Below are 14,447 nucleotides of genomic sequence, written 5' to 3'. Positions count from 1 at the left end.
ACATATATACAATGAAATGCTACTCACCCAGTAAGAAAAATGAAGCCTTGATACATGCTACAGTATGAAAAGAGCTTGAAGGCATTAAGCCGACTGAAATAAGCCAATCACAAAAGGATATATATATTGTATGACCTTACGTATATAAAAAGACGAGAAAAGGCAAATGTATAGAGACCAAAGTTTTTTAGAAGTGGGAGGGAAGGGGAAAGGGGAGAGTTATTGTTTATAGAGTACTGAGTTTCGGTTTGTGATAACAGAAAAATCACATTGATTTAGGGCAGGGTTGCACAGCTAATTAATGTAATTGCGTTAAATAAGTTATACTTCTGTAAAAAGTTGAACTAGCAGAAGTTGTAAGATAGATGTATTTACAACAACAACAAAAGACAGCAGCTGCTGAGGCTGCTTATGTACAGTCAAATACATCATGGGATCTGATTCCTTGGTTTGTAGGTTTAGGGCCTGTAGGTTTCATGGGACATCCCAGTTAATTGGCCTAATAATGTGTTTAGTGCTTCTATTCTACCTTCTAGTTCGTTGTGTAGTGCCTGGGGTCTTAAAAGCTTGCAAGCAGCCATCTAAGGCACAACAATTGGTTTCTATTCACCTGACGCAACAGAAGAAAGAGTCAGGAATATGGGTAGGAAGTGGAATGTGTGGCTAAGTGACTTCATGAACAAGTGCTTCCTTGGCCATGAGACTAGAAGAACTGGATGATGCCCAGCTACCATTACTGAACATTTTGATCAAAGATTACATAGAGAAATCCTGATCAAAATGGGGAAAATGCAGAACGGAATTTCAAATTCTCATATATATATATATCCAGATTTTCGAGAGCTATGGAGTCTGGATGAACCCCTGAAACTACTGCCCTGAGATAAACTTTAAATCTTAAACCAAGAATGTCCCCTGAAGTCTTCTGTCAGCTTAAAACCAAACAATAGTTTAGCTTAACTAGTAAAGAATGTCTGCCTGAGCATTGTGCTCTTTTAAGATTCATCTATATGAAATCAAATTGACAGCTGCAACTCAAAAGATTAGATAAGAGGGTAGCGAGTTAATGCGGGAGGAACAATTCAGAAAAGGAGGTTAAGAATGGTTGCATAACTCGAAGAATGTAATCAATGTCACTGAACTGTACATGTAGAAATTGCTGAATTGGTGTATGTTCTGCTGTGTGTTAAATTCTCTGTGTGTGTGTATATACATATACATACATATATATACATACAAACATATACATACATATATAAAAAAAGAACTAGGTCTTAATAATCTGTGTTTCTCTGTAGTGACCAGGAGAAAGCAAAACCAGTTGCTGTCGAAGTCTACTCAGACTCACGCACTCAAGGATGGATATTTATTTTATCTATTACAACAGGCACTACGCTAGGCACTTTACATTTACTTAATCCCCATAATAAGCTTGTAAATTAGGAATTATAACCTCCCTTGTTCTGATGAGGAAAGAGGCTAGAAGGCTAAGTGACTTGCCCAAAGAAATTTTTATTCAGACTGACTCATACTGTTTAACACACTTTGCTTAGTAAACTTATTTAAGAAATGATCCCCAACTTGTTTAATTTCCATTAGAAGCACCTTCCTTGTGGGTACATCAAATAAATAGTTGTGGACTTGAACTAAAAAAAACACTTAGTGAAGTATTTGGTCAAAATAATTTAAACATACTTTTATCTGGTCTTTGCCTAAATTATGTGTGAGGAAATAACATTAAATTTTACTGGCTACCTAGTATGTGCGAAGCATTTATACATGTTCTTATTTAATCCTCACAAAGACCCAGTAACAGAATTATTGCTCCAGTGGGGGAAAAGGTGGCTTAGAAGTGCAGCAACTTGCCTAAGGTCAAACAGAATACATCATTATCTTCTAATGAAAAAAATCTTGCTATGAGTGATAACTGACTAATTCTCTTCAGAATACACAATTTTTCTCTCCAGGGCTCCATTCTAAATATTTAAATTATACAACCACATTATTAGAGAGTCCCAAATGTTTACTTATAATACATCATTTAAAAGCACTCAAATCATGTAGCTCCAAATTGTGTTTCAAAATAAGTTTTGTTAAACTAGTGCATTTCTGAGTCATTTTGTGGCTTGTTGCACTTCCGGAATCAACTATTGATAAACTTCCTCTTTTTCTAGAGAAACAATTTCAGTCTGCTAACGGGGCCATTTTTAGTTTGAATTGAACCAGTCCTTTTGCTTTCTTAGCCAAATCACCAAAATGCTCAGTTAGAACAAGAATTTAGCATCCTACAAAAGAAGTTAACAGCTGAGGTAAGAAAATTTTCACACAGGCAGTTTGGTTTGATTTTGCTTTATGTAAAATTTATTTTATAAACTAACAACGTCATTAGTATTTTAAACTAAGTAAAACAACTCTGATAAAGATGTCTATAACAGGTCTTGTGGTTTTACGTATGGAATAAAAAAATACTGTGTTGAGTTTGCCTTGGAGAAATATTTTTACCTAAATTTTTATAATTAAGCCATTTTAGGTTTACTCGTTCACAATGCTTGTTAATCTGAATTCTGTAATTAACGAATATAAACTACAGCCATGGTAGATAAAGCTAAGGGATAAGATATAATACTACAATCCACGGGATATGACTAAATTTAAAACTTGCAAAACATTCATTGCTAAAAATTCCGATTTGCTTTCTATAAAACTTTCCTGAATGTAAATCTATAGATTGCAACTTCTTAAATACTCTTTAGTTTCCATAGTAAGAAGTCACCTTCGCTTAATTGAAAAAGAAATCAAAGGAAATTAGATGATGTACTTGATTATAATTATTATATATGCTTTATTATTTTATACAAATAGAATTTTTTATTTAAGTAGCAATGATAAGATGAAAATATTATAGCTCATTTTTAAAGCTTGCTAAGACAAAAATGTTATGAGGAAACGTGTGCATAAATCCACATCTCTACATATTTATGTCACATACGTTTTGAGTTGTTAACAAACAGTACAAGGTAGGCATAAGAAAAACCTTTGTTAATACCCAGAGTAAACAACAGAAACTGCTAATATGCATAAAAGATGCTTATTCCTTTAGTAAACTGCAATTACTAAGTAAATGCCCTCCAAAATAAAAATTACAAAGAGTCTACACAGATCTGTAATTTCAAGAAATAATAAATTCGTAGTGGGTAATAAGACAATACTCCTATTTTCACACTTCATATAAATACTTATGACTTTCCCTTATGCAAGTCAATACTGGGCTTCTATTACAGAAGACAGAAAATAAAAGATTTTTATTTCCTTTTTAGATAGGGCTTCTCTATATATTTCTAAGGGTCAGTTCCAAATTTAAAGTTTAATAGTGTTTGTTTTTCAATTAATTCCTACATAATTCCACATAGAAGAAATTTATGAATTCTGAAAAAAGCGTGAATTTGATAAATACAAATCTGAGGCCCATCAATGTCCAATCTTTCAAAAGTCACCTCAAATTTTTTCAGTAAACTTAACTGAATATGATAGTTCATAGGCTAACCACTCAAAATTCCCGTAACTTTATTTCTCATAGACTCACAAGACTAAAATGGGTTTTCTGGTAGTTCTTTTCCTACCCTTTACTACTTGTTAGTTTCAAAAGTTACTTACGTATCTGTTCCCAGAGAGCTTACATCTCCTTCCTTCATAAAGGATTCCAACCTCATAATCTTACTATCAAAGGGCAGCATCTATATAGTGAAGTATAATAGAAGGAATGGGCTTTGGTACAAGACTGTCATGGTTTCTGTACCAGTGCCAGTACTTAAAGCTGTGACACTGTGGCAAGTTACTCAACTGTCTGAGTCTTAGTTTCCTTATTTGCGAGATGAAGATACTACCACCTAGCTCATTAAAATAGGACACTACCTAGCATTTAGTGGGTACTCAACAAATGGAAGCTACTACTATTGATTAAAGATGGGTATCAAATACTCCCTATTATAGTTCAAGGTCAACTTCCCTCTGAGCTCTTCTCAAGATGTAAAATTGCTGTTTTCTTCCTTTTATGGTTTAAAACTACACTAGTTAAAGACATTATACTACCAAATTTTAATCTATTACATCTGAATTACTACTTTTATGCTATTAAAGGAACTAGAGTACACATATTTTTGATAGTGCCACTACTCTTGCATTTTAGTCTAGGATATGATCTCCCTGATATCCTGTAAAAGATAATGACATATTTCTTACCCTAAAGGTTTTTTTTTAATCCAACTTAGCACCAATTTTAACTGCTGGATCCTTTATGTATTTAAGCATTATGTTTATGTGAATATGATTAATACATGGGGGACTCTTGCTTCACGCTAATTGCCTTTAAAATGCTTAGCTACAACAGCCTACTTTTTCTTCTTTTTAGAAAATTTTAAATATTCAGGAAAAGCAGAAGGACCAAAATCAAAAGTGCCATTCTAAATTAATGCCTAAAATACTGCCACCTGAAAGCTGAAAAATTTGGAATTTGCCTGAGCAACAGACATAGGGATTTCTAGAAAAATCCTGCATAGCAACTACACAGATTCTTTGGAGTAAATAGCAGATATGATTCTGGGTAGTACCAGGAAAAATAAAGAGAATCTCAAAGACGCTTACAGCAGACAGGAAAGCCTGAAACCAAAGATAAATGAGTTTGAGAACATGGGTCATTCAATTCCTCCTTTTTAGAAAAGACAGTCTCCCCTCACAGATTCCCTGCACCGACACACACAGGCCAGTGACAACAGCGGCGTTATGTGGCTGCTTCTTTAATCCACTTCAGTCTTCTCCCTCCAACTTCTAATTACATAACCACCACTTTCTTCGATCTTTTCATTAACTTTTCTTCTTTTCAATTCCTTCTTTAGTCAACTGACCTGTCCTTTTTCTATATATTTGATGCTTACTGTAATTTTTGTTTAGTATGTGCTTTTTTTTTTGTACTATCTTGTTTTCCTTTTACATTCCCCTTTCATTTCATTTTATCCTAAATTTTCTTCTTTTTACTCCCCTGTCCCATATTGTTCTTTCTATCTTATTTCCTCGCAGAAACAACCTCAGGTATATACGTTGAATAAAAAAAAAACCAAACTATTGCCGTCAAGTCGATTCTGACTCACAGCAACCCTACAGGACAGAGTAGAACTGTGCCATAGGGTTTCCAAGGAGCACCTGGGAGATTCGAACTGCCGACCGTTTGGTTAGCAGCCATAGCTCTAACCACCAAGCTACCAGGGTTTCCATTTATTGAATACACGTGTTAAATAACTTTCTACACTGGTAACAACACTGGCCTCACTATCTCTGAGCTGGAAAACGTCAGTTTCTTCACTATTATACCCTCTATCATCGACGGCAGTGGGTTTTATCCTTCCTTTGGAAAACTCATGCTCCTTTATTTTCTGGATTATTCTGAATTGCCACAGTAGGATTCTAACAGATTCTAGCATCCTGAAGTAGCAGATCCTAGGAGGGTAGACAGCTAGCTGAAAAGTGGGAGAAAGAGGTAGGACAGACAAAAAATGGAACTGGTTTTAGTATTACTGTAAGCCTTAAACGACAAAAGTCTCATACACCGAACGACCTGCCAACTTCTTGTTGACAAAAGAGAATATGAACCTATCAAAATTAATCTTACAAACTTAAACTGGGTTTATAATTACGTTCCTGCTTGGGTTCTTCCTTTTCTAATGTTTTTTTCCACTAACTGAAAAGAACAACAGTATGGTTTCTTTATTTTAAGCGACGTAGCAAAAGAGGAAACATTTTTGGCTGAAGACAATTCATGACCTATATTTTCTGTTGCTTTTTTTGAATAGTATTTTTTTTTGTTTATGAAAATGAAACTATGAAGAACAATGTGTTCTAATGAAGATCCCTACTCCCCTTTTGTAATCTGTAAAAATAACAGGGAGGAACTGAATGGATTATGACCTTCTAAAGATGACCCAAATCTCCTTCCCTATGCCAAAAATTTCAACTGCTTTCTCTATTAAACCTTTTCGCAAAATGGATAAAAACAATTTATTGACTTGGATTTTACTATCTTTGTTTACATTCTGGTAGAATTATTAATAAATACTAAAAAAGTAAAATGAAACCCAAGAAGCCCAATGTAGGTTAACTGTTTACCAAGCCCACATATATATATGTATACATATATGCGTGTGTGTGTGTGCGTGTGTATGGAGCCCTAGTGGCGCAATGGTTAAGAACTCGGCTGCTAACCAAAAGGCTGGCAGTTTGAATCCACCAGCTGCTCCTTGGAAACCCTACAGGCAGTTCTACTCTGTACTATAGGGTCACTATGAGTCAGAATTGACTCAACAGCAACGGTTTATAGACATAGTGCCGGTTTATATATATATAAACACACACCACATATACATATTGCACTATGCTGCAGAGGAATCAAAATATAAAAACATTAGGCAGTATGGGTTTGTAGAAAGAGCACAGAACATATGACTTGCATAGATGATCCTGGGTACAAATTCCTAACCTATCACTAAATTGAGATACAACCTTGGGGAAATTATTTGACTTGTTCGAATTTATCTCTTTTTCTGTAAATCAAGGATACCCCCACCTTCCTCACAGTCATTAAAGGTTTTAAATGAAAAAATTTTAAAATGAATAAAACACCTGGCAAAGTCCAACACAGAGAATGTTCTAGTTAAGTATTTTTTTCTTTCATTTCTTCAGGGTTCTTGTAATCTCGTTTGAGCGAGTGAGAGTAATGAAAAGTAATAAAAAAATAAATACAACTATTTAAGAGGATAGAAGAGTGAATGAGGTACATACATTCTGAACTATCTAAGGAACTACAAAGACAATAAAAACTAGGGGATTCAGAAAGGGTTGATCTGTCTGGGCTGCGGTAAGACACAGAGAACTTGGTTTAGGAAGGGGAATTTAAGCTGAGGTCTGAAAAATGAGAACAAGTTTAGATAGGCAGTCACAAGAGGGAAGAGACCGAGTCTGGAAAAAGGAACACGCTCTAGGTGAGTGAAAACCAGCATAATTAAAAGTGTGTTTTAGACAGTAAGTAAGGTGGGGAAGGGGTTCAGTCTGGCTGCATGAGAAGTTTCAATCATGAGACATTGAGTCTGAACTTGTAAACTTAGGCCAGATGGCAGGAAACTCAGAAAACAACCATTTAAAGAGTTTAGGATTTTATCTTGAAGGCCATGGAGAACTCTCAAACAGAGGATCATACACGCATTTAAGATTACTTCATCGGTGGTACACAGGGCAGTTTAAAGGTGAATTATTTTAAAGTTTAGGCTTCAATTATTAGAAAATAAAGAGACAGTACTGGAAAAAAAAAATCATACCTTTTCTTCTACTAAAACAGACTTATTTATTATTAAATAAATTTAATTTAAAATTAAATTAATAAATTTTACTTATTAAATAAATATTATTATTTGTTTATTTATTAACACTATGTACTAAGTGGCAGAGGAGTAAGCAATGAAAAGTACCCAAGTATGCTGATTTTTTTGGGGGGGGGCAAAATTTGGCAGGGGGGGTCGTCTTCTGCTTTTATTGTACCTTGCAACAGGACATCAGAGCTCTCTCAGATTAGCCTACAAATCATAGACAAACCATAGTTTCTAATCATGCCTTACCTACCATAGACACTAGGATCTAGCATCCTAAGATTTTTCTTTTCCTAATGTTACGCATAACTGGAAAAAAAAATCGTCTTAGCATATGCCTTACTTTAGAGTGGAAGCAATTGAGAACAAGAGGGATTAAGTGACCCCTTCCCTTGGTTATGTAGGTAGTTAAGTGGTAGATGTGTAACTGGAATTTAACTCTTCAAGTTTCAGCATCTATCACAGCCCACAGTAAAAGCCCTACCTGCCAGGCTTACCCACATGCTCTCTGCCTGTGCCCCTATGCTGTTTTCTCTAGCTGGAATATTTTGTTTGCTTAATTAATTCTTACGGATCGTTTAGGATTCAGTCTAAGTGTTACTTTCTCCGGGAAATGGTCCCTGAAGTCCTCCCAGGCTAGGTTAGTTCCTCTGTGCAACTCCTGCGTACCTTTATGAGAATGCTTATCAAATTATTATAATTAGTTATGTTTGTTTCTACCATTAGAATCTGGAAAACTTGAAGGCAGTAACTGGTTTTATTTATTTATTCTATCTTCTAAACCTAGAACATGGTTTGACACAAAAATGGTATTCACCAATAAATGAATGAAAGAAAGCAGCAGGGCTACGTGACCAACTGGACAGGACAGACTCAATCAAATTCAAAGCTCAATCTAGGATTTGAGCCTAGGACTTTGGGTTAAATCGAATCTTTTAAAAATAAGAGGTTCTAACACAGAGCTGCTATACATTGAGGATGATGCACGGATTACTAATACAATAGACCCTGTGCATAAGAAACTTCCAAATGGTGGCACCATTAACAAAAATAGAAACGTTGGGAGAGGAATCAGTTGAGGTGACTATGAATTCAGTTTTAAACATGCTGAATTTGCTGTTGGTGGGATATACACATGGAAACGTCCACCAAGAAGTCACACAAATTAGAACTAAGGAGAAGATTTGGGTTCGCTGTGCATGTTTGGGAATTATGACATGAAGGTGAGACGTGAATTTTTACAGAACCAGTAACAAAGTAGGTAAGGCTGAGAACACAATATTAAGTACCCATATTTAAGAGGGAGAGGAAGAGCCAGTAAGAGTAACATGAAAGGAAGAATGTATTATAAAGAGCTAGTAGAACAGTAGGAACCCTGGTCGTGTAGTGGTTAGGTGCTTGGCTGCTAACTGAAAGGTCGCCGGTTCAAACCCACCAGCCGCTCCACAGGAGAAAGATATGACAGCATGGTTCCGTAAAGATTGGACTTTGGTGGCACAGTGGTTAAGAGCTTGGCTGATAACCAAAAGGTCGGCAGTTCGAATCCACCAGCCGCTCCCTGGAAACCCTATGGGGCAGTTCTACTCTGCCCTATAGGGTCACCGTGAGTCAGAATCGACTCGATAGCAATGGGACCCAAACAGCAGTGAAGAAATAGTTAATGGTGTCAAATGTGGTCAAAAAAGGCAAAGAAAAAGAAAGAAAAGGCCACTGGCTTAGGTAATAGATGGTCACTGGTATCCTTCAAGACAACAGGATCGATTATTTCTAGCAGCTAAGGGCGCTCATGGAACCAGCACATAATGTCTATGTATTTGAGAAGTATAATTGAAATGAAGCACTGTAATGTAATGAAGCTAGAGGGGCACCAGGGCCAAGATCTCATAAAAAACTTGAGAGGTCCGAATGCTTTATGATCAATTAAGAGTATATTCAAGGCTGTTTATACTAGTGTGCAGTATATCAACTCCAAGTTTAAGAATAATAAACACTTATTAAATACCTACCTACTTTATGCCAGGCATTGTAATGAAAAGTCAAATATAACTTTAGACACCAAATGATACCTAACTGTCTTTCTTTTTTGTCTTTCACTGGTAAGGAGGAAACATTCTGAAATGGATCTCAAATATTTCACCTTAATTTTCTTTTGTGGATACCAGAACAACACATTTTTCTCTGAGGCAGAGGCCATTACAACCGAGAAGCAGCCACAGTCTACTTTATTTACATCATCAGCATCATATGTCTCGGCTAGCTCTCAAAACATAACAGGGAATCCTTTGAGTCAACCAACTCAACAATTCAACATTTCTTCTGAACCACCACCACCACCACCACCACCTAACAAAGTCTCTGCTGGAAAACCCACAGCAGCTGCCTATGCCTCTTCTGGAAAACCAGCAGCACACACTTCTGCTGAGCAACCACCTGCCTATACTGTCACCAGACAACCAATACCAGTGGCCAACACCTCCTCCAGACGACCAGAACTACCACCATCTGGCCATACTTCCACCAGACCACCACCACCACCTGTTTACACCTCCACTCAACAGCCATCATCTCTTCGTACCTCTTCTGGAAAACCAATTCCACTGACTGTTCATAACCCAGCCATACAACCAGCTTCAGATGTCACAAATACACCTATGATTACACCAGGATTCATTCTAGAAACTACTAGTAACAAAAATGCCCCACATAAAACCAATTCTAATTCTATAGCTGCCATACTAATTGGTGTAATTCTGACTTGTATGTTGGTAGCTATAATCATTATTGTACTGTGGAATTGCTTGAGAAAACCAGTTGTAAACAATCAAAACTGGGCCGGTAGGTCTCCATTTGCTGATGGAGAAATCCCTGATATAGATATGGATAACATTAGAGAAGATGAAGTGCCTGGAAGACGTGCATCAATTGTTTCATTTATGACCTGGAAACCAGGCAAAAGCACACTTATAGCAGATGACTTAGAAATTCAGTTGTTTGAATCAAATGAAAACATTGAAGATTCCAACAACCCAAAAACAGAGAAAACAGAACATCAAGTTAATGGTACATCAGAGGACAGTGCTGATAGATCAACAATTGCCACAGCTGTTTCTTCTTCGGACGATGCAGATCTGCCTCTGCCACCTCCCCTTCTTGATTTGGAAGGACAGGAGAATAAGCAATCTGACAGCTCCACCATGACAATTGTATCTCCTCTTCCAAATGATTCTACCAATCTCCCACCATCTGTGGACTGTCTCAATCAAGCTTGTGAAGATCATAATTCTGAGATCAAACAGTCATTCTCACCTCCCCCTGACTCACTTAACTTGCCCCCACCACCAGGAGATTTTATGAAAAACCAGGAAGATTGCAACAATGAGATCCAGTGTGAGGAGTTCCCTATTCCTCTTGACTCTGCTCAAGATCTCAATGAATCCCTGCCACTCCCACCTGCAGAATTATTATAAAGACTACAGCTTGCTTTTTAGCTGATCTTCCATCCCTCTTAAAGGAGTATCTTTTGTTTTTCTTCATGTGATGAAACGTATAAAATGGCAACTGGTGGTCAATTTGGATTTTCATTCAGGAACTACATGGAAACTGCTCAAAGGCCATGTGTATAGGTGAAATTAAAAGTTTTCTGGTTAAAATGTACACAGCAAATTAGGTTTCCATTTGACAATTTCTGCACAACTTGCTCAGTGACATTAGTCACACTTACCACAATATGTTAACATTCTCTTTGTGTTGTTTGTTCCATTTCCAGTGCTCTAGTTTCCTTGCTCCCTTATCTACTCATCTTTGCTTTTGAGTAATTGTTGACCTTTTGGTCTCATACTGATGGTCTTTAAGTACAGCGCTGATCTTATGGGTAATATCCTTTATTTTGTGTGCCACTCTGCTATTTCGCTAAAGGGTGATCTCAGAAGATAGGCTCAGTTCTAGGTTTAAAAAGTGTCTCAGGGAGTTCTCTGTTCTCTACTGTTCCAGTTTGTCTGGCCTTTTTTTTTTTTTTTTTCTTTTTTAAAGAATTTGAGTTCTGCTTCACATTTTTCTACCATTCTATCTAGGACCATCTATTGTGACTCCAGTCAAAACAGTCACTGGCGGTAGCTGGGTACCATCTAGTTTTTGTGGTCTCAGGGTAGACGAGGTTGTAGAACATGTAGACTTGTGTCTTCTCTGAGCTTTTGGTTACTTTCTTATTGTTTTGCTCCTAACCAGTACATACCCATAGTTGTATCTTACATGGCCGTTCCCAAGCATTTAAGACCTCAGGTGCCACTCACTTCACTAGGATGCAGATCATGATTTTTGTGAACTATGTTATGCCATTTTACTGAGTTGTGACATGAGACTATGGTCCTAGGCTTTCAAACCCAGAAGACCAGTGTTGGAAGGTGTCTGGTGATACCTGTGGAGTATCTGTATTTGTGTCTTCAATGAATCCATGTGGCTGCAGCCACATATTTATATTTACATGTACCTTCTATCTGTTCTATGTACACACCTGTACCTACCCTTATACTAGTGTGCCTATACCCATTCATATGTGCTCAGACACTTGTTTTTACTTTGGTTGTGCTGTGTTCACTACATCTACATTTGGTGCTACTTTTCTTATCACCAAAAAAAAAAAAGGAAAAAACAAGTCTCTACAATCTACAGTATACTTTTTCCTCCCCTGCCCCTTCTGCCCATGAACACTGGTCTCTCTCAATATTATCTATTCTTGTCAGCTTACAAAAGAGGGATCATAAAATATTTGTCCTTACATGCTTGACTTATTTCACTTAGTATTATGCCCTCCAGGCCTATCCATTTTATAATATGTTAGGTAACACTGATTAAAAAAAATTATAACAGTGATCTATTTATTGGCCATAGTACCTATCTTTAAAGTATGCTACATTTTACATATGTGGATGGTATGTATGTCAATAACTTCACCATTTTGGAAATAAGCAATCTACATATACTTATTACTACCCAATAGATATATTTTTTCTTAAAATGCTGTGTGTAAACTTACAATGAATAAATAAAATGTTATTTTTCCATTTCAAAGTATGGGTGGAAAAGGGAAGGAGAGGATGTGATTAAATACATACTTCCCCCAGTTCTAAAACTTACTCCAAGTATTAAATAAATATGCTAAGTTTGTGAGGATGAGAAAATAAACCGCATGCTTGAGAACAGTTTCCTTTTTGATTTCACGGTTAGCCATTAAACAAACATGGTAAAACACAGAACTGGGTGTTAGATTGGGGATATCTACCCTGAAAAAAAATATGGCCAAGCACCATAAAATGTAGACATGTTCCTATCTTGTTGGGGGAAGCTCAACTTTTAAACTAGCCTCAAAAAAGTTTCTTCTTTATATGCCTTAAGCACCTAAACAAAATGAAGCCTTATAAAGGAAAAAACAAAAACTTGATCGCTTCATTCAGAATTTGAATAATTTCTCCAGGAAAAACAGATTGTATCAAAATATAAATGTCCTCAACTTCCACTAAACTCATACTTCCTGACATTCTACATTTAAATTCCTAAACTACCTTTCTTATGCAGAACTTCATCCTTTCTCCATTACCTGACAACTGATGAATTTGACTTATCACAGAGTAGGGGTGGGGTCTAACCTTTGTTAAAGTAGAGATGGAGAGTTTATTTCCCTGCATTCCCCCACCCCAACTTCAGGGAGAAACAGTCACTTGGAATGAAATGGAGCGGTCTTACTGAGAGCTTAGCCTTGGAGAAGCCTCTAATAGGTCTGATGTTGTCAGAAAGGAATACAATATTTTATTATTTGTAGCACTGTCTTCTAAGAGGAGTCCCTGGTTGGTGCTAATAGTTAAGTACTTGGCTGCTAACTGAAAGGTTGTGGTTTGAATCCACCCAGAGGTACCTCGGAAGAAAGGCCTGGTGATCTACTTCTGAAAAACCAGACATTGAAAACCCTATGGAGCACAGCTCTACTCTGACACACGACTTGCCATGAGATGGAACTGACTCCATGGCAACTGGTGGTCTTTCAAGAAACTCACAAAGTTCCATTTTTAATAACAACTAGCAAGCCTTCTGGACATTGAAATTTTATATACCATGTTTCTCTTTAAATCTTCCAAACCATTTTTTTACTGTTAAAACTTTTTATTTAGAAACACTTCCATGAGCTTCTTACCTATCCTGATAAGCATGATGTTTACTGTCCTATCACGTTGGTTCTTGATATGCACTGAATTGTGTCCCCCCAAAATATGTGCTATAAATCCAAACCTCTATGCCTGTTGTTATAATCCCATTTGGGAATGGGTTATCTTTGCTATGTTAATGAGACAGGATTAGTGCAGGGTGTGTCTTGAGTTGATCTCTTTGAGATATAAAAGAGATTAAACAAGCCAAGCGAGAGAAGCAGAGATGTGAAAAGATAGATGCCAACCCATACGAAGATCACCCAGGAGCAGAAGCTCAAAGAGACAAGGATCTTCCTCCAGAGTTGACAGAAAAAACCTTCCCCTAGAGCCAGAACCCTGAATTCAAACTTCTGGCCTTCTAAACTGTAAGAAAAGCCACCTAATTACAGTATTTCTGTTATAGCAGCACTAGATAACTAAGACAGTTCTCTTCTGTCTTCCACATTAAAAAGTTTCTTCCATTTGTTTTTCAAAGTTGGAACTTTCAAGGCTAATTTACCCAGCAGCAATCAGAAGTTTGAGAGTTTCCTAACATTCTTTTGATTTTCAAGTATTTGAGTTAGCATTTTGTCCAAGTCTTTGGACCTATCTTGAATCATCACAACCCTTCTCACTTTACACATAAGATAGGTATTTAATGGGCTCTTTCCACACTCTTGGTCTTCTTTTTCACTATCTTCTTTCCTGACCTCTCAAAGGGTGAGCACTGGGAAACTCTCTTTGATAAGTCAAGAGCTAACAACCTACTCAGTCTTGTCTGATTTCTTCAAACACTATGGGCAGGTTTTCTCCTTCTGTTTGTACAACAGAGCAGACTACTCGCAGTACTGTTTTTTTTTTT

The 14,447-nt window shown here is 36.8% G+C and overlaps 2 protein-coding genes across 6 annotated transcripts in view; one reads left to right on the top strand and one right to left on the bottom strand.

Moving 5' to 3' along the window:
- Window positions 1-14,447, bottom strand: part of NF1 (neurofibromin 1) — a 253,107-nt gene that overhangs the window by 52,293 nt on the left and 186,367 nt on the right. The gene's annotated exons all lie outside the window — the stretch shown is intronic.
- On the top strand, window positions 2,210-12,607 carry EVI2B (ecotropic viral integration site 2B). The gene is made up of 2 exons (XM_049859668.1): window positions 2,210-2,309; window positions 9,511-12,607. The coding sequence occupies exon 2, from the start codon at window positions 9,527-9,529 to the stop codon at window positions 10,874-10,876; it is 1,350 nt and encodes a 449-aa protein (XP_049715625.1). The 5' UTR covers window positions 2,210-2,309; window positions 9,511-9,526; the 3' UTR covers window positions 10,877-12,607.

The sequence above is a fragment of the Elephas maximus genome, chromosome 19, assembly GCF_024166365.1.
Source record: "Elephas maximus indicus isolate mEleMax1 chromosome 19, mEleMax1 primary haplotype, whole genome shotgun sequence".
NCBI classification, from domain to species: domain Eukaryota; kingdom Metazoa; phylum Chordata; class Mammalia; order Proboscidea; family Elephantidae; genus Elephas; species Elephas maximus.
Note: the sequence above shows the minus strand (reverse complement) of the source record. Positions and strands in the feature narration are given on the sequence as shown.